At 42.3% G+C, this 20,509-nt stretch overlaps 1 protein-coding gene across 4 annotated transcripts; it reads right to left on the reverse strand.

Moving 5' to 3' along the window:
• Positions 1-7,791: 7,791 nt before the first annotated feature.
• On the reverse strand, positions 7,792-20,499 carry C11H1orf109 (chromosome 11 C1orf109 homolog). Of its 4 annotated transcripts, XR_003851988.1 has the most exons (6): positions 19,953-20,462; positions 19,205-19,481; positions 16,031-16,210; positions 14,050-14,165; positions 13,301-13,540; positions 7,792-9,264 (listed from the first exon to the last, which is right to left on the reverse strand). XR_003851988.1 is itself a non-coding variant. In XM_029571662.1 (5 exons), exons 2-5 carry the CDS (start codon positions 19,474-19,476, stop codon positions 13,500-13,502), a joined length of 609 nt encoding a protein of 202 aa, XP_029427522.1. In that variant the 5' UTR covers positions 19,477-19,481; positions 20,375-20,499; the 3' UTR covers positions 13,149-13,499. The 4 variants fall into 4 exon arrangements, 3 of the variants coding, with proteins under 3 accessions (XP_029427522.1, XP_029427524.1, XP_029427521.1); XM_029571662.1 differs by lacking the exon at positions 7,792-9,264 and having other exon boundaries at positions 13,149-13,540; positions 20,375-20,499; XM_029571664.1 differs by lacking the exon at positions 7,792-9,264 and having other exon boundaries at positions 13,149-13,540; positions 20,359-20,489.
• Between the last annotated feature and the right edge of the window lie 10 nt (positions 20,500-20,509).

A 20,509-nucleotide genomic window follows, 5' to 3' on the forward strand; every position in this document is an offset into this window, starting at 1 on the left:
GATACAGTAAATAAATTTATTTAAATTAGGCCCGGCGGTAAAAAGAGGCAATAGGGACACTAGCGCATCCCTAGCGCCTCTTTTCAGATGAGAGCGGCGGCTGTCAGCGGGTTTGACAGCCAACGCTCAATTTTGCCAGCATCGGTTCTCGAGCCCGCTGACTGCCACGGGTTCGGAAACCGGACGCCGGAAAAATTGAGCGTTCGGTTTTCAACCCGCGAGCCGCGGGCCCATTTCAAATTTTTTTTTTTTTTAAACTTTTTTAAGCTTTCGGGACCTCCGACTTAATATCTCCATGACTTAATATCTCCATGATATTAAGTTGGAGGGTGCACAGAAAAGCAATTTTTACTGCTTTTCTGTGCACGTTCCCGGTGCCTGGAGAAATTAGCGCCTACCTTGGGTAGGCGCTAATTTCTGAAAGTAAAATGTGCGGCTTGGCTGCACATTTTACTTACTGAATCGCGCGGGAATACCTAATAGGGCCATCAACATGCATTTCCATGTTGCGGGCGCTATTAGGTTCGGGGGGAGGGGGGGTTGGACGCGCTATTACCCCTTACTGAATAAGGGGTAAAGCTAGCGCGTCGAAAACGCGCGTCCAAATGTCGGAGCGCACTGTACTGTATTGGGCTGAGAGTGAGATGCCGCCTTGCACAGACAACCTTCGCAGCTGCCTATTAATATAGTGCTGTAGCATTATGAGCTCGGAAGCGCAGTGTCCCTCGTGCTGCTTCGGCGCAGAGCCGGATCAAGAGTGAGATCCATCCGGAATGCATAAACAAATGAAAGAAAGTTAAGAAGGTCATTAGGCACAGATGTGTCATCAATAGCTGCCATTCAAAAGAACATCTGTATAATGGAGTTCTTATGATCCTGGCATAAATCAGCTCAGATATGAGTACCCCATGTCACATGCTACCACATCTGATTGAATGGGACAATAAATATTTGCTGATTGATCTTTTTTTGGAGACTATGGGCACAGCGGGGTGGCCTAGAAATGAAATGCAGATGACTAGGATAAAACAGCAGAGTTTCCCTTCAGAGTTATGTTAACATATGAGAGTATTGCTTGAAAAAAATGGCCTCCCTATGCCTGCGTGTGTGTGTGTGTGTGTGTTTGTGTGCGAGTGGTTAAGGTGAAAGGCTGTTATTTGCAGCGGGCATTGCTAGAGTCATTGTATGAAATAAAAGCTCTGCAAAATGTAGAATGTGAATGGCTGAATGGGCTTTTATATTAAGAAGAAAATGCCAGTTGCCTGCCATGATCACCTGGCATCTTCATGCAAACTGGACTAAAGGCTGTGGTTTTGGCCCTTGTAACACTGGTGTCCGGTAGCTTCGAACTCCATCACTAGATCCTTGGTACCACAGAAGAATCAACAAACTGGTGATCAGGATGGGTTTAGCCAACATGACTGCTCGTGAGGCAAGTGCAAGATGCAAGGGATCTGCCAAACGATGTTTAAAAGGTAACAGCTTGAAGGTAACCAGGCAATGCAGGGTGAGTATGACTCTCTGTCCTATGCACTTTTGAAATATATTGTGCATGCTGCCTTGTTTTGTTTTGCTTTCACAACTAACACTCACTAATTATATACACTGAGGACGATATTCAAAAGCCATTTAGACGGATAACTGAAAAGTTATTCATCTAAATGGCAAAATGGTGATATTCAACGCTGCATGCAGTTACATTCTCATTGGCTGGACCTGGGGATGCCAGCCCTTCGGCAGCTGAAGTTTCTCTCAGCCCAGATAGCCGATCCACTCTGTGCCCTTCTGTTGGAGCCGTTGCCTCAGTTGATGTTTTCTCTGAAGCAGATAAATCTGTTAACAGCTCCTTTTCATTGCAGGACTCTGCTTTTCCCGTCTTACTGGTGCAGGATCGGTGTCAGCTATTGAAGGGTGAGTCGCCAGAGTCTTGGGACGTGTAGAATGCTGTTGTGGGAACCGTTATACAACTCTCATCATCGGCTGACATACCTGTTGGGAATCTGGGAGACTCAGTTTTGTCTAGCACGGCTCCATCATCAGCTGTACTGGATTGGGATATTCCTGCTAAACCTCCAGTTACTACTTTGAATGGTAATGATGTCCATTAATAAATCTGTTAATCTTTAGTCTTGCTGACTACTGACTTGTGTAACAACTTTAAATCTCACCTTAGTTCTCTGGAGAAGACGGTGCTCGAGGAAGAAGAGTCTATTGCTAAGGTTCAAGAAGTTCAGGTTAATATTACTAAAGATCTATCGTCTACTTCTCGTAGAACTGAAGACAATTCTCTCACATCTCAAAATCTGAGAATTGTGAACTTTCCACAGATTTCTCTCAGTACACCTTCTGAGCTATTTTCTGCTTATTTGAAAGAGGTCTTAACGATCCCTGAGACTGCATTGCCTCCTATAGAAAAACATTTGTTTCTTCCAGCTCCTAAAAGATCTATGGATAATGCTGTGACGGATATACCTGTTAATTTAACACAATGCCTTGAAAATTCTGTTGAAGGGAATGTGATTGGCCGTGTTGCCTTATTGGTGACTTTTGTTTTCCTGCAAGATCACGATAATGTTTTCCACCTTTATTTTTGTAATAAGGATGTTTTGTTCAGAGGTCAGAAGATCTGGATGTTTCTGAACATCTCAAAAGCAACGCAGGAACGAAGGAAGACATTTTTAGCCATGAAAGATTCTGCTCTTTCCTTAGGACATCTTGCATCATTCGCTATCCTTGTAACAAGCTGGCTTGTTACGGCGGTTACTACCCCAAACCAAATATGCCTGATACTTCACTTTCAATGCATATACAGCATAGCTCTCTGCTTCAATGACAGGGGAGAAGAATAACTGATACTTCACACATCCAGCAGAGCTCTCTGCTACAACGGCAAGGGAGAAGAAAAAGGGTTCGCACTCAAAAAGCGTGGAGTAGCTGGCTTGTTACGGCGGTTACTACCCCAAACCAAATGTGCCTGATACTTCACTTTCCATGCATATCCAGCATGGTTCTCTGCTTCATCGGCATGGGAGAAAGACTGATACATCACGCATTTCCAGCATAGCTCTCTGCTTCAACGGCAGGGGAAAAAAAAAAAAAAACAAAAACAAAAAACTGATGCTTCACGCATATCCTGCATAGCTTCAACGACAGGGCTGAAGAAAAAAAGGATTCGCAATCACAAAGCGAGGAGTAGCTGGCTTGTTACGGCGGTTACTACCCCAAACCAAATGTGCCTGATACTTCACTTTCAATGCATATCCAGCATGGCTCTCTGCTTCAACGGCAGGGGAGAAAAAAAAACAAAAAAAAACCCAACAAGGGCTGTACAACATAGTCTGGGTAAAACAAATAAGCATGGGTGTAGCTTGCTTATCGCGGCGGTTACTGCCCCTACTACCCCTAACTAATCAAGCTAGATATTTCACTTGGATGCAGCTCCATCACTGCTCTCTACATTAATGGTGGGGGTGGAAGGGGAATAGAACAAGGAGCTAAGAGAAACAGATAAGTATGAGAGAAAAAATGTGTGAGGCTTGCTGGGCAGACTGGATGGGCCATTCGGTCTTCTTCTGCCGTCATTTCTATGTTTCTATGTTTCTATATAAATGTGTGATGACTCTTGATTCTTCCAATTCGTTTCTTTGATCCTAGTCAGCTTAAAGAATTTTTAGATGCTAGACAGGGGGTTGTGATTTCCTCTTCCCCTATTTAAAATGGAATTTTCTTAGAATGGGTGGTTTTCTGCTAAGTAGCTTCCATCCTTACCTGGTTCTATTTAGATTTATTTTATAGCCAATCCCTAAGGCTTTTTCCTGTTTTCCCCCCTTATTATTGGGGTCTAACTGTGACAAATTTACATAGATGCAATTTCCTATGTTCACTTTTTCCATTGTTGTTTTACCGTTATGTAAATTGTCTTTTTTTCCTTTGTCAAATATTTTATATATTTGATTTAAAATTTAATAAATAGAGTTAAAAAAAGCAGGATGTGAAGCTCATAAAACTTGTCCAGACAATCTTGAAAAGGTTTTGAGTTCCGATTTTAGAAGCCCTTTGAGATCTTATTGGTTTTACATTCATTTGATATATCTGTCCCACTGTTTCATTCTTGAAACACCATAATTGCTATGTGAGCTGACAGCCCTAGCCTTCTCCAAACCAAGACCTCTTGAGTTGACTGATTATAGGACTACCACATTTCTACAGGACTCCAGGGGCAGGTTGAACTAGGCCTGGTTTGGTGCCCCAGTGCATGCTGGGACTTGTAGTTCCTGCCCATGATGCCTGGGAGCCATGTATTGGCCAAGGTGGTTACAGACATGGACATCTCATTTTGTGGAGAGGATTAACACTCAGATTTGTCACCGAGTGTCCTGTGGGCTGAATCTCACTAAAGCCAGATTTCCATGCTCTTCTATTTAACCCTGAAATGTAAACATTGCCTCAATTTAATTATCTGTTATTTTAAACAAATTCTGTTGTGTTTGCATGGTGTCCCAGAGCCAGACAGACTGAGGTTCACAATGATCCTGAGCCTTGGGCTGTTTGATGCTACCGCTGGCACTCTGAAACCATCACTCTCAAGTCCCTTTAAACATCTCCCGCTAAACCAGCTTCCAATTATCAGCAAGGCTGATGGTATTAATTAAACCTCCCAGGCTTCGTGTGAAAATCTAATGCCAAGAAAGGTAGGTTTTGAACCCCCAGAAACTGTCATTTACTGTTATTATTAGTCTGTAACTTTGTAATATTCTTTAAGATTTTATTGGCAGCGATTTCCAGTAACCGTGGGGCTGGACCTTGTAGCTAATACTGAAAGGGAAACGATGTGGGCACTTTCCCTTCGGAAAGTATCTGATGGGATGGGGGCAGAATGGCACCAGTACATTTCAGAATCCATACGCGCTCCCCCCAGTCTGCCCCTGGGAATTGCCTAAAAGCCCGCACCTACTTCTAGCTTCTGTGAGGGGCTGAACCCCTTTGAAATCTGTCCTCATTCCTCTCTCCCACACATCTCCATTGTGCTTATTGGGATTTTTTTTCTCTTTTTTTTTTTTGGTTCTGGAACCAGTAAAGGGCATTGGTGTAATGAAAGAAAGCAACGTTTGCCTTCTGGGCATTTCTAAATCATCTTTTTCTGCAATGGCAAACTATGGAAAATACAATTTCAACAAAAATTTCAGGAAAGCTTGAAAGCACGAATGTTCTGAGCCAAGGGTACTAAATGTAAATTAAATAATTATTCTCTTTTAATTCACCTTTCAAAACCAATTAACTTCCAGCTATATCCTGTAATATTAAAGCTCTCTGTAATTTCTTTTGTCTTCTGGGTGGCAAGATGAACCAGCCATGGAAGCTGTTTTGGTTTTTTTTTTTTAATCTGCTCTGCAAAGCTAAGTTTACCAGATGGCTCCAGAAAACTGGGGACAGACAGACTGAGACAGTCAAACTTGCATCCCACTGCATATATGCATTAGCAGCACTGCCTTTATTACGGAGGTTGGAAAAAACATAAGTCCCTGCATTCAGACAGTCCTAGCTCTCAGGCTGTCTCTATTGACTTTGAGTTGACCTAAGCAAGGTCATCACTCTCTGTTCCTTCTCATATGGTTCTCACAAGGAAATCATCAGTTATTTCTTCTAGCACTTTCCTGCCATTTCATTCCCCTTTCATGCAAAAACTACACCTTCAGGAGCCTCAAATGGGTAAAAGAGCAGGATTCCACTCCCCCGTAGAGATGCTTCGAATGGTTCATCACTCGGTGTAGACTGTCCCTCTTCCCCTTCCTCACCGCGAGGTTTGTGAGCAGCAACGTTTCCAGTCAGGCACCCGGGCCCTGGAATGGCACTCGGGCATCCTTACCTGGGACCACAGACGACTGACTACACAGTCATTGGGTCAGCCCCTGCCCTGCAAGCCTTCCATGGCTCTGGGATGTACTGTACCAGATCTGACTTCTTCTTACATCTCTTCAGCACTTTAGCGGACGGATTATTTATTTATTTAGGCGTTTCATATAGGCCGTCGTTCCAAAAGAAGATCACAACGGTTTACCATATCCGCAGTCATATTCATGGTCAATGATCACATGCTGTGTGTCGATAGTCACCTTCTAGTTCAACACCGCAACGTATACATATTCTAGTTCGTAATCATAAATATTCTATCTACTATATAATCTAGTTCATATTCGTACATTTTTTTTTGGTCAAGCTTACAGTAAATACAAGTTCCAATCCTACTAACAATACACTTTACATTGTTGATTCCTTATTGCTTGCTCCACTAACATTATCTCTGATACGGACGCTGAAGTTATCAGCAGTATTATATGTTGTTTTCAGTTCATGCCTGAAACTCTTTCTCTGTATCATCTGACGTATTGACTCTGGAAGAGAGTTCCACAACTTGAGGTCTGCTATGGAAAACATTCGGTCTCTTATATGCGTTAGGTGAGTGTTCCGAGCAGAAGGCGCCATTAGAAGTCCTTTGTTTTGTGATCTTAGGCCTCTCGTGGTCTGTAGTATTGAACTGTCACTTCTAATAAACATGGGTTAATATTGTTGATGATATTGAAAATTAGAGATAATACTTTATAATGAATTGTGGATTGTACAAAACATCACTCTTTGAACAATAGGTTTGATGTGCCAAAGTGTTACCACCATTCTATGTCTATAGAAAAAAAAACAGCATTATATCAGTCCCCGATAGAGGTGCTGAATACATTGATTGTCTAGAAAGAACGAAGATTTTTATGTTGTTAAAGTTTTTTTGTCTTCATTATTTCTTGTTCATGTTTGATTTTATTGATATTTATTGTTGGGTGCATTACATATTTTGTTATTGTTTAATTGCTATATTATTATTGCTTTTAATTTGATGTTCTTTGCTTAGGATGCTTTTGTAATTAAGTGAATCATATGTTGAATTAAATAAGAACAAAACAATAGACTATGCCATGTACAGATGTTTTCCTCCCCTATAAGACACAAGTAGAGTGGGAGATAACATGTACTGTATGACAACTAAGTGAGCTCACACCCTGCCTAACGGGCTGTGGTCTGGACATGTCATCACATTAGAAGCTAATGCAGACGAACCCAATAAAACTTTGTTTATACAGGAACCAGCAAATCAGCTGGGAAAAAGTGGCTGCTGCCACCCATGCTCTGTGGGTCTTCACTGGGGTATTGCTCCACCCTATTACAATAGAGGACCAGGTGTAATAAGTTCTCTGCGGGACAACAAAACTCAATGCACTCTGCTGGGGCTGGAATTGCGCACCTGCCTTCACCTCTCCAGTTTGCCAATGAAAAATCACTAAAGCAATTAAAAAAAGCCTGTCTGAAGGGGATAGAGACAAACTGCAGGGAAATTTGCCTCCACCAATTAGGAAGCTTCTTCCCCAGAAGTTTTATAACTTGACCAATTAGCTGAATGTCAGCAGGATCCTGCCCAGAGGTGGGGATCTGATTTCCTTTAAGAGAAACAGGAACCGCATCTCCCTGCCTGGCGCGCTTGGGGGAGCGTTACCAGGACTCGCTCGGCCTGTCCTTTTTTGATGTGATGCTATCCACTCATCTCTGTCCAGTGGGACCTGCAAAACACATTTCCAGAAAGCTTTTCAAACCTCCCATCTTGTCCACTAAATCCTAATCCCCTGGTCTGGAGATATTTGTTTTTTTTCCAAGGAAACTAGTTGTGCAGGAATTTATGGAACCCAAAATGTATTTACCAATCTAAAGTCCAGGTTGTTCCACAGATGCTGCCCTGCATCTCTCTTCCTTTTCTCCTGCTCCTTTGGACTCTCAGCTCAATCGGACTGGACCTCTTTTGGGTTACAGCCTCCCTCCTTCCTATCCCCCACTTCCATCTAGCTCAGTTATCACGGTGACAGTCTTTGGCTCCTCTGTGCAAAGTACGGTCATGTGGACCCCGAGACTGACCCTAGGAAGGTTTGGGAACTGAGCAATTTATTTATTTATTTATTTAGTGATTTTTTTTTTTTTATATACCGCGGCACGTTAAAAACATCACCTCGGTTTACAATAAACAATAAATCAGCAACAAGCTTTACAGTCAATATGAACTAATGTGGACATAATATAAATCAATTAATAACAAGATTAAGAACAAATACAATAAACCAATGATAAACACATTCCATAGTTAATAGCACTGACTGAGGCTTCCCTTTCCCCGGGACCCAGCCCGTTTCACCGCATTCCTGACAGATGGGCCAGTTCACAAATCGACTCCAAACCCGTGCTGGTGCCAGCTGTTAATCTCTTATGGCAACAATCAGCATTTACTGGCACAGAAGGAGATTCCCAAAGTGATGCCTTGACTGTCCTGCTCAGGAAACCAAGCTGGGGAAGTCGCTTTGTGTCCTCAGACCTCTGGTTATTCTGATCAGACTAACTAAGCAGATTAAGAGCCCCTATGCCTCCTCCCCTCTTCCTTCCAGAAGCGCCTTGGAGGTGGCTGCACGTACATCTCAGATGTGCTCAAACAAACCCTGTAGAGCTTGCTGCTTAGATGAAAAGCATGCTAGTGTCCTAGTTTCCATATTAATGTAACTACTGAAACAAATTCCATAGTTTTAGAATTCGTAGAGGCAAAAGAACAAGGTCATCCAGTTTGGTCCCCTGCTCTTTCCAAGAATTGCTGCTTTTTTTGAGATGACAGCAGCCGCACGATTTAACATTCAAGAGACTGAAACAAAATCTATTTTCAAAGCACTGGTCTCCTTTTTCTGAGAACCCTATAAAATCTGGTTCAGATGTAGCAGGCATACAAAATGTCACTTGGAACAAAAGAGTACGTTTCTTTGCCTAATGATATGCGTCCCATATTTTTATGAAAATTGATGCTAAAAACAGTAATGAGTCCAGAAAACTCAGCGTTGAGTAATCCCAAAGAGTTCCCAAATAAACTCCCAGGTCATGAGTGACATGCTAAGTCAGTCCTTTAGATTTGTATATTTTCCTTCTTTCAGTATTCTGTTATATTTCCTATCAAATACAGACGTATGGAGGTCTCATTAAATGCTAGAATAGCAGGAGGGTACTGTAGGTCAAAACTAAGGTGCATCATAGAGTTGTGTGCTGGCAGGGGGCTCTCAGTACTGGAACAGAAGGGGGATGCTAAACATCGAGCCCAAGGTGCAGTGGCAGGGATGTATGTCAGGTCACAGGCCTGGAATAACACAGGGTGCAGCAGAGAAGGAGTCAGGTGCATTGGCAGAGCCGTGGGTGCTATAATACAGAAATAAAATGTAGCAGTAGGAACTAGACAGGGAAGGTAAATACGCTGCCTCCACACTCTTTACTAGGCCCTGTCAGTACTATTAATTCCTCAGTAATAAAATTCACCTCTCAACAATTCTGGAGAACTACGATGCCTCTCCAGGAGATAATTGCAGAGAAAGCCATTAGTCATGCAACGTCCCAGTGCCCAGGGATTGTTGGAAATGTAATTCACCAAAGCAGAAATCCAAAGGACATCCAGTGCAGCCTGGGACACAGCACAGGACTCTTCTGCAGCGTGAAAGAGCTTCTCTCTCTCTCTCTCACTCCCAGTCCTTTCCCCCTTCCAGAAAGGAAAGGGATGTGGCTGCAGGGTCATATCAGGAAGCCGACAGCCACTCCAGCAGAGCCTCCTGCAGTTAGGGGATTCTGAGATTTCTTGGATTCAGGACTGTAAATCCTGTTCTCGGGAAATATGGCTTTAGATCTAGGCAACAAGTCTATGAAATGCGTAAGCTTGGTGTAGACTCCAAAGTGACCACTGATAGCTGCCACGCCAAGACTGAAGGGTGGAAAAGCACAACGAAACCTCTCTCTTATCACATAATGCCTTTTGTTAAGTAGCATTTAACTGGATTTAATCAAAGGTCACTTTAATGTTGCAAATAAAACTGTAGGAGCAAACCCCAGTTCCCCCAAAAAGAACAAACTTGCACAGCGGGCAATAAAAGTACCTGGCAAGTAGCAACGTTACAGGACACAGGGCACAGCTCCTCCGCCTTCCAACCTATTGCTTTGCATGTTCCGAGATGCTCTGTGGGATTTTAATGCATTTTTGGGAAGGTCTGGGAAGCTGTTCTGGTTTCTTTGGCTGCTCCAGTTGTAAGAAGGATATAGTTTTACAGTGTACCCTGAAAGGGTTCCATTATAATATGGAAACACAGAAAACAATGGGCTGATGAGGACTGCAAGGCCCATCCAGTCTGCCCAATGCCACAAACCCCGGCTGATCTCTGTCTTCCCTCTCACTTCTTCAGAACTAGGGACTCTCTGGGCTCATCCCAGAGTTTCCTGAACTCCGTTACTGTTTTTGCTTTCACCATCTCCGTCAGGAGGTTGTTCCGGGCACCCACCACCCTTCCCATGACAGCAGTGCATTTTGAAAAGGTGTTTCTGGAGGGATGTTAACATCTGTGCTTGATCTGAAGAGCCGTCCTGCAGCCTCCCATCAGCAGATCATTCATTCGCTCACACCTCAGCTCCCCTGCACATGACGCTGCTTTGAAGAGGAAGTGTTTATCCCACAAAATGTCTTCCCGCTGGTTAGTTTGCATAAAGTATGATTCATTAGGAGACACTCTCTGCCCTTCCATAGAGAAAGTGACTCAGGCTGCTCTTTCAAATAGTTCCTGAGGTAACATTTTTCAAGCTGATAAGTTTTTGCTGGAGGTACTTTTGTTTTGCCCGCGGTTTCTCCTTTTTCTTCCAGCTCAGTCGGAACCAGTGCTGGCCTTCTGGAACCAGGAGCTTTCGTTCGCAACTATCCTGGGGATTTAACAAATACACCCCCCCCCCCCACCCCCCCCAACCATCACTGTTCCTAATCAGGTCATTGCAGCAAATATTTCTGAAGTCATAACAAACAGTAAAGATGTAGGCTTATACATGAGAATTCCTAAACTATGGCCAGCCCGGTGGGTCAGTGTTAGTGCTGCACGCTGCCATGCAAGAGACCTGCCTTCAATGCTTGGACCAGGTTGCTCTGGGACAGCTGTGGCAGCAAAGTTCACAGCTCCTGGGAAGGAGGAGTCTCAGCCACCGCTCAACACTGACCCCTGAGTCCATGCCAGCAGGGCTCCCGCCCTTGGCTGAGAACCATCGCTGCAATGCCAGGCCTGAGAAGGCACACAGGAGAACAGAGGGAAGGACAGGTGCGAATGAAAGCTCATAGCCCAATACAGGCTGCTTCTGACTGAGTTGGAAAACCAAAGGAGTGGGAAACCGCTGAGCGAAAAAAATTTTTTTAAAACGCCCGGTTTAACTGGCTGTAAAAGGTTTTGCAATACTGCCACCTGGTGGATGGATGAGCAAATAGATGCAACTCTCAGTCAAAAAAATCCGTTCTGTAATCTTTTTTTTTTTTGTGTATACCTAAAAAGAATACACAATTACTTCTCTCCAAACAGTGCTTTCTTCCGAAAGGATTATTTCTCTGCTGAAAGAAGATTCATACAAGCTTGTGGCTATTCTGCAGGCGCACCTCTCCACGAGAGTCAGACAGAAATGGACGAAGCTGGGTACATCTGGCAAATATCGCCGAGATGCACAAACTGAACAGCCCCACATAGCTGTGCTCATTCAGAGATCCAGAATAAAAAGTCCTGGCCATCAAACTGATTTCCCCCATTCTGTGATGACGCCGACATAAGCTTTAGAAGACTCTCTCTAAGCTCTCATCTCAGGGGTTCGAGACAGAGCTATTATGCCTGCTTTCAAACTTCAAGCTGAGATCCTTCTACCTAAGCAAAGTCAATAGCAAGGTCAGATGAGAGGGGATAAAGAAGGGGTGACTGACCTAGGGATGTGCATTTGTTTCATCTCTTTTGGCGGTACCCACATACCGCACCGACTTTATACTATTATGTTTGGCCGCACTCACCCTGACACTGCCGGACACTCTGGGCCCCTACTCCATGGCAAACACCGCCAAAACTGCTGCCTCCAGTGCATCCCCCTAGGTGCACACGCAGCCGTCCGTGCCTTTAAAGGGTCCGCAGTGGGCCCTTCCGACACCTCTGCCTTGCCTCAGCAATGGGTCTCTTACGTCATTGTGTGCAGTGTGTGTTGCTACTTCCTGGTTCTGCCTCATCTCTCCAGCCTGTCCTACCACCTCATTTTATCCACTTCCTCGTGCCTGTCAGCCTGCTCTGCTGTATCAGTCCTGCCGCTCTCTCCCAGCCTTCCCTTGCACTGACTTCTGGCTCTGACCCTTGCCTGGACATTGACCAGTCTTTGTCTGCTGCCTACCTCTGACGCTGGCCTGGCCCTGGATCACTGTTTACACTATTTCCAAAGAGACTTTCTCCTAAGACCTGCTGGCCCCTAATCCAAAGGCTCAACCCCAGTCCAGCCTCTCTCCTACGCAGCTCCGCCAGCTGAGCCAACCTCATCACAGAAGCAATGGTCCATACGCTTTACATAGAGAACATGCGAAAAAACAGATGATATGTGCATAATTCAGTACCAAAAATGCACACAAACTATCCGTTAATTTCCCTAGTTAAATTCAAAATGTATTAATTCAAGTAATGAACACAAGGGCCAAATGTACAGGCTCAGTGTCAGCAAATAGAAAAAAACCCTTTTCAATAATAATGAATTCAGTATTGAAGGGGGGGAAAAAACAAGCAGATGAGCTGCCTGAAAATTTTCCACAGAGAAGTATTTTTTGCCTGGCTAGCACCTGTAAAAACATAATTATATTTGCTGGGAACAGAGCTCACCTGGATTATTCGAAGGGGATGGGGACTCTGCGTATGGCAGTCCCTGGTTTTCCTTGACCAGTGGATAAATAACTTCAGACTAAATTCACAATCTAATCTATCAAAGTCTTACTACCTGCACTTACATGCTAATTCTTTCTGCGTCTGCTGTAGGTTGGAACCTAAGGGCCTGATTTTCAAAAGCATTTATATGTTTAAAACTGAATTTTACATGTGTAAATGCACTTCACCCATGTAAATTGGTTTTTGAAAATTGCTACAATATGTGCCATTGAGTTGTCCATAGGATTTATGTGTGTAAGTGCACTTTAAGTGCTTAAATGGCTTTTGAAAATTGCTAGATTTCCAGTGTAACTCCTTTTAAAATTACCTCCATACAGAATATGCTTATTGTGAACTCTGTATTATTACAATTTTAATAAGTTTAGAAGAAATGTAGCTCTTTCTAGTATACATTTATATAAGTGCAAACATACAGAAAAACTGATTATGTTTCTTATCAACTCAACATAGTTTGAACAGTCCAAAAGGGAATCAAATACCTGTCCACACGCCAGTTCTTGTGACAACACATCCCGGTGTATTGTCTCACTGTGAAAGACTTCAATATCCTTATGCCTCTTATGATGGAAGCCCATGCTCCAAGTGGTTTGTTAATGAATGAGTCCTGAATGGGGAAAAATCCAGGTGGCAACTCGCGTCTGGATATAGAGCTGATGTGAACCAGTGTGTGCTGCCCGATCATCCATCTTCCAGGAAGAAGGAAACTTTAAGCAGAGTGTCTGAAAGACAAAGAGAGAAATCACTGATTTTCCACTAGTTCTTTCAAAACTAACCTGGTTCAGGCTATCCCATGCCTTCTGTTTGAGACTCTGTGATACGGAGATCTTTTGGGGGGGGTTATGGAAAGGAATTAAGGTTTCACGCATGTCTTTCTCCTCCACCCATCTGTATTTCCATCATTGCACCATTATAAGCTGACAACTAGAGCAAAGTAAATTCCAGGAATACTAGGCTTAGAGTGATGAGTGTTTCTAGCCCAAACAGACTCTTCTAACAAAAGCCAAGTAGAGGCACGGAATGCTTCGACCTGCAACAGAGAATCTATAGATTACACAACAGGAGTAATTGTTATTACAAGCAGTATAGTCTGGGTGACAACAGCTTTACTCAGTGTGCACAGAAAGACAAGAGCATGTTGTCTGTACCTAATTTTTTTCTACTGAACTTTCTAACAAATGTTTCAAATTTCTAGACAGAGACAGGGAAAATGTAGGTTAATCTACAGTACCGTGCACCAGGTCCTGTTGTCTGTGCTCTGACAAACTATTCCAGACTCCTGGCAAACCCTGAATCTCCGGCAAGTTGTCATATCGCACCTGAAGGAGGAGCTTCCGTCTTAGATAACTTTACATTTGTTGAGGATCCATAACAAAGAGTGGATGAAAGGTGAGCTTTCTGCGACGCTTACAGTGATAATGGAGAGAGGAGGCGGTCTGGCACTGAACTGTGCGTAAAGAGAAATCCATCAACTCTGGCCCTCAAGAGCCACAAACGGGGGTTTTCAGGATACATACAATAACTATTCATCAGATAAAGCTGCATATAGGGAGGATCTAAGTATCAGATTAACTTGCACCCCATTTGAGAAGTGAAAGAGTCTGGTCTTAGAACAAAGGGTTGAGCCCTCAGCCACTCATTTTCTCTGTGACCTCGTGTTCTGCCCAAATTCACCCAACTCCCACTTACTTAGGGGTGATTTTTAAACCTTGCAGCTAGCCTGCAGGTCCACGGGTATTTTGTAGCCATGGTCCTGCAAATACATTTTGAAAAGGAAACTTCCCATGGAGCTTCCCTTTGAAAATGCAGGGCTGCCTGGAATCACCCGTGGACTTTGCACCTGCTTTGCATGTGGTTGTCTGCCAGCTCTGCTCTCCCCCCTGCCCCACCCTTTTGTGGCACAAGTAAAAGTACCTCTGCTGTGAAACACTGCAGGTACCTTTATCCTCACGGAGGGAAGGGAAGTTTCAGTTCTTGATTTTACTGGGCAACTACTTAGTTACCCAGATAAAATTATTCAAAAATTACCCACCCTATGAACTAAGTTAGCAAGTAGCACATTTAAAACTAATCAGAGAAAGTTCTTTTTCACTCAACGCACAATTAAGCTCTGGAATTTGTTGCCAGAGGATGTGGTTAGTGCAGTTAGTATAGCTGTTTAAAAAAGGTTTGTAGAAATTCCTGAAGAAGTCCATTACCTGCTATTAATCAAGTTGGCTTAGAAAATAGCCACTGCTATTACTGGCATCAGTAGCATGGGATCTATTTGCCAGGTACTTGTGGCCTGGTTTGGCCTCTGTTGGAAACAGGATGCTGGGCTTGATGGACCCTTAGTCTGAACCAGAATGGCAATTTCTTCTGTTGTTAACATGGATATTATTTTCCAAATAAAAATACAGTTTTGAAATGTGGTCATAGTGATCCCCTGCTCATGAGCCAGAATGGCTTAGCTTTGTTGAGAAAACGCTATTGAAAAGAAGATTGTAACTCAGATCTTTTGCGCTTTTTGAGGTTTTCAGAAATGTATCATGAAGATGATGCAAGATGTGATTTGCAAACCTCATGCTATTTTCAATTTGACATGCAGTAAGAAAAGCAAAGAGGACTTTCTACTTTAATACAATTTCATCTGAAAATTACAGTTATTTGATTATTATTGCTTTTTGAAAATTTACTACAGAAACATGCTTATATTTGGCTGATTAATAAAATCACCTGGTTTCTTAACTGACTTGTTAGCAAATCTGTAACTAGAAAAACTGTTTCTAGAATTGAAGGAAAAATAAAATTATCTGTGATATCACACATCACATGCACTCAGATATAATAAATCCACTGGCTTAATGATTTTCATTATTTACACATTATAGACCTCTGACTGATCCCAAGAGGATCACATGACTGAAGCGAAAACAAGTAGGCATTACATTACTTGTTCCTGTATTATTACAAACCTCTGTAAAAAAAAAAAAGGGGGGGATGATACCTTTCCCCTCTCTTGGGAGGACAGGAACCTACATTCTTCTCCACTTTCAGCTTCTGGAAATACAGCCCTCTCTACTGGTTCCTTTCCTCAGGGTCAACATTACCTCCCTATCTGCTTCACTGTCAATTCACAGCACAGTACGGGTAATCATAAGCATTCATGAATTCATACCACTATTCTAATTCCACCTTAAAATAAAGAAAAATTAATCATGGCAAAAGGATACTCATTTCTGTAATGTCTTTCAATATCCTGCAGCCATTCCAACATATCTGCTAATGAAGGGCAAACGGCAGAACGCTCCAGGGAAGCCAAGATACCCACTTCCTCCGCCTGCTGCATGTAGATGTGAAAGACTGCTGCCACCTGCTGGCTCACTGCATCCCGCACCTTCTGCAAATCAGTCCTGTAGCAGTCCAAGAGAGTAGGAACTTGGTTTCAGCACACCTCTCTCTACCCTGAGCTTGCCAGATTCCTGGAAAGCTTCTCTAGAAAACAGGGGTACTGCAGCGAGCCTTAGGGGATTCCTGCCATGCTCCAAGGCGGGCATTAATGCACATGCCTGTGAAGCCAATAACAATCTTTTTTTTTTTTAAACAATAACTCAGAAATACTTGCTTGATCCAAACACGATAGACACACAGAAGGAAAAAACGCCCAGAAGGGACAAGTAGAAATTAACAGGGAACCACAGGGTGAGCCGTTCCACCTGCTGGAGACAGACAAATACTGAAGGGCTACAGGGTAAGCTCTGTCCTCATATAGGATACTCTTTCAGTTTTGGTCTGTCTCCACCTGCTGGAAAGGAGGCTCAATCCATGGTCTGGCCTGATCCGGGTACGTACAGGGAACAACTGCATTCCTTAACACCATGTAAAATATAAATGAGGCTCCAGTGGCTTAATATGACCTATTGGTTTTTTTATATTTGATTGATTGTGTTTTGCATATGTTTTTTATTTTTTGTTACTTGTTTGTATAAAAAGACTGATGATTTGCTTTGCTCTTGATTTTGCTTTCTGCCTTAACTTTTGTGTTACTTTGTTTATTTAATTGTAATTCTATTGTCTATGTTGTACTGTACCTTGAGCAGTTACCTGAAAAGGCAGGTTATAAATAAAATTGCTATTGCTATAAAACCTGGTTAAAAGGGAAGTCTTAATGAAATTATGGTTTATACCCGCAATTGGATCTGCTGCAATACTTCTCAATACTGGAGACTTATCTAGGAACACTGGCAATATTCTACATAGAAACATAGGATATGATGACAGATAAAGGCTTCCTAGTGCACATTCACAATTTGTGTATATACTGTATACATATATTTATTTTTTATTTAGTAATTTTGTATACCGGTATTCATGTTGATACATATCACGTCAGTTTACAGCATAAATCAAATGATGGTTACTACATTTGCATATAAAAGAAGGGTAACTTTTAAACTTTTAAAATGGTTCATCTAAAATATAAAAATCTGTCTCAACATAAGCTAAAATACAATAACAATGGATCCAAGTACATCTTAAAATACAAATAAAACTATAGATCAAAGCACTTCTTAAAATACAAAATGTAACATTAAAAGTATATCACTAAAAATTATCAATAAAAGAAATCAATCCTTGTTGTTAAAGGCTTGGTTAAAAAGCCAGGTTTTGACTCCTTTTTTAAAAAGTCTGATATCTGTTTCCATTCTCAGCTGTGTGTATATATATATATATATGTGTGTGTATATATATATATATACACACACACACACATGCGTATAAATTGCTGGTGGGACAGCATTACATAACATATAGAAATTTAACCAAAGCACTGCATATTTAAATAAACAAGGTATAACTGCAACAGAATGGAATGGAAATTATTTTAACCTTTTACAAGGTTATTTCTTCATAGGGAATTTCAGCAAATATTAGACTGCACAATCTGTATTGGAATTTATCGTGATACTGGAATTAAAATCCCTATTTGTGAGAAAATCACCACAAGATCTCCAGAGTCAACAAAGCAGACAGGACTTTGGCTTCACATCTCATCCGAAAGATTAGATTTCAAGAGATATGAGAGAGAGTTGAAATTTTATCCCATCACTGCTCAGGCAGTTCATTCACAGAGGATAAATAGTAGGGATATACAACTGTTTCAGCCGTTTCAGCGGAATACGCATACCTTGTGGACTTTCTAGTACATGTGAAAAAACGGATAGTATGCATGTATCTCATTTTAAAAAATATACACAAAGGGGCAGATTTTAAAACCTGCGAGTGGGCGCGAACAAATCTACTCCCGATTTTATAACATGCGCGTGCAGCTGCGCATGTTATAAAATCCAGGGACGGCGCACGCAAGGGGTGCACAATTATGCAACTTGCGTGCGCCGAGCCGTGCAGCCTGCCTCGGAGGGAACTTTCCTTCCGCCCCCCCTGCACCTTCCCCTCCCTAACCCGCCCCCCAGCCCTACCTAGAACCCCCCCTTACCTTTGTTGAAGACGTTACACACACCGGCCGACGGCCGGCCTGTGATCCCGGGCACAGCAGCAAATGGCCGCTGCGCCTGGAGGCTCAGACCACGTCCTGCCCCGCAGAGCGCCCACGCCCCGCCCCTTTTTGCAAGTCCCTTGACATATGCGCGTCCCGGGGTTTGCGCCAGCCGCCGAGCCTATGCAAGATAGGCTCGGCACGCACAGGGGAAGGTTTTCGGGGGTTGCGCACGTATTTTACGCGCGCTACCTTCTGGCAGGTCTGTAGCTGCTCTGCCAAGTTGCGCACGTATTTTATGTGCGCAACCCTTTGAAAATCTACCCCACACTATCCGCTTTTTTCGTGTTCCACTGAAATGACTGAAACGAATGCACATCCCTATTAAATAGCAGTAGTAATAATTTCTAACAGTGAAGAGTTCTAATCACTGTATTGGTCTCGAAGAAAAATGTAATCTTAATAGATTGCAAAACCATTTATATACGGAAATGTATGGTAATGAAAAATACTCAAAACATTTTTTTATTTTTATAACTTTTATCAATTTTTGAAATTTTCGTTACCATACATTTTCCTGATTGGGATATTATATTACTGATTTGACTGATGGGTACCTCTATAGATAAAACCATTTATACTGAAATATATTGTATGTGATCTTTCAAGACCATATAAGTCCCTTCGGCAGATAAAGATTGGACTTATGTAGTCTGAAATGTTCACATATCTCAACATTGTTATATGGTTGGTTATAGTTCTGCTTCGTTCGATGTAAACCGAGTTGATTTGATCTGTATCAAGAAAGTCGGTATATAAAAGCCTTAAATAAATAAAATAAATAAACATATCTTAAATACTATGATACTATGTCACTAGCACTAATGAAGTCAGCAGATATAACACGTACATTTTTTCTCCCACTTTTTTCAGCACTTCTTCCATGGCGGATATCAGTTTGTATGTTAGTCGTTGCTGGAGGTCTGGGAAACCCCCAAGCGGGGTGCATTCAAAGGCTACCTTCTGGCAGGTCTGTAGCTGCTCTGCCAAGTTGCTGAGGGAACTGAGCAGTGGTTTAAATGCAGGAATTGTCTTGCTCCAGTCTTCCTGCTGCTCTTCCACTCCACGGAAGCACTTCTTAAGGGCATGGTGAACAGTCAATAAAGCCTGCCTCTCTGACATTATCTCTATTAAAAAGGAAACGTACAAGAGTTAATAAATTGTGTTGCTCGCTTCACTCCTTTAAATAGTTTATTAGTTTATTACCTGAAATGTTAGCTAGCTCATGAACCTGTAATTTAGAAATTCATAATTCCAATTGGTTTTGACTAGACTGTAAGCTCAAGGAGTAGATACTGTCCACGGAGAGAGTAATTTTCAATCAGCCCGCATAGCTAAAGTCTATAAGTGCTTTTTACCTGCAGACTTTATCCAAAATTTCAAAGCAAATTCATGAATGTGCAAGGAACCAGTGCCACCATGCACAAACTAAATTATAACTGTTCAGGAGTAGACATAATTTTGTGCATGTATACACATGCACATACTTTTGAAAATCAAAAGTATAGACGTAAATCATGTCCCTGCCCCCAGTCCACCCTCTCCCCCAGAACACCTCTTTCTATTGCATATAAATGTGAAATTACTTTTGTACTTACTATTATGTACACACCACCACCACCTTCCCCGGATAGTTGTTAAAAGCCCATTAGTGAGTATAAAATTGAGTTTTATGCATGTAAATACTTTGAATATCAACACCTATGTGTCTTTGCACAACAGGGTGTACATCTGGGATGTGAAATGTAAATGATTAATAATTATAATTTAAAAGTAAATATCTAAGTTAGAAATATCCCAAACCAGGATACAAAAAAAATAATGAAATTGGACCAGTAATAACACCAGCTCTATGAGGCAAAAAAAATGTGACCACTTTAAGAAACAGACAGGATGTATAACAGAGGTAGGCCTGGGCTCCTCAGTAACCATGCCAGCCACACCGGAAGTTCATCCCGCTGCATGCTGGGAGCTGTAGTTCAGAGGTACAACATGGCTAAAAACCTTTTCCTCCCCCGACCTCTTTTATTCGCTGTGGTATTACGCCACTTCGGTTCTTTCCTCTAGAGACCTGCCCGTCCCTTCGGCGAGGAAGATACGTCTCTACCCCGCCCCCAACGATGAGTTATCGAATCCGGGACAAGACTGAGGCCAC

The sequence above is a fragment of the Rhinatrema bivittatum genome, chromosome 11 (genome assembly GCF_901001135.1).
Source record: "Rhinatrema bivittatum chromosome 11, aRhiBiv1.1, whole genome shotgun sequence".
Classification (NCBI taxonomy): domain Eukaryota; kingdom Metazoa; phylum Chordata; class Amphibia; order Gymnophiona; family Rhinatrematidae; genus Rhinatrema; species Rhinatrema bivittatum.

What these genes read in the sequence shown, in the direction of transcription:
- C11H1orf109 (XM_029571662.1), bottom strand. Translation starts at nt 19,476, where the DNA reads ATGTCAGAGAGGCAGGCTTTATTGACTGTTCACCATGCCCTTAAGAAG. An exon ending in AAAAAAGTGGGAGAAAAAAT is followed by an intron (nt 16,211 to 19,204) that starts GTACGTGTTATA and finishes GGACTGCTACAG; the next exon opens with GACTGATTTGCAGAAGGTGC. An exon ending in ACAACAGGACCTGGTGCACG is followed by an intron (nt 13,541 to 14,049) that starts GTACTGTAGATT and finishes TTTGTCTTTCAG; the next exon opens with ACACTCTGCTTAAAGTTTCC.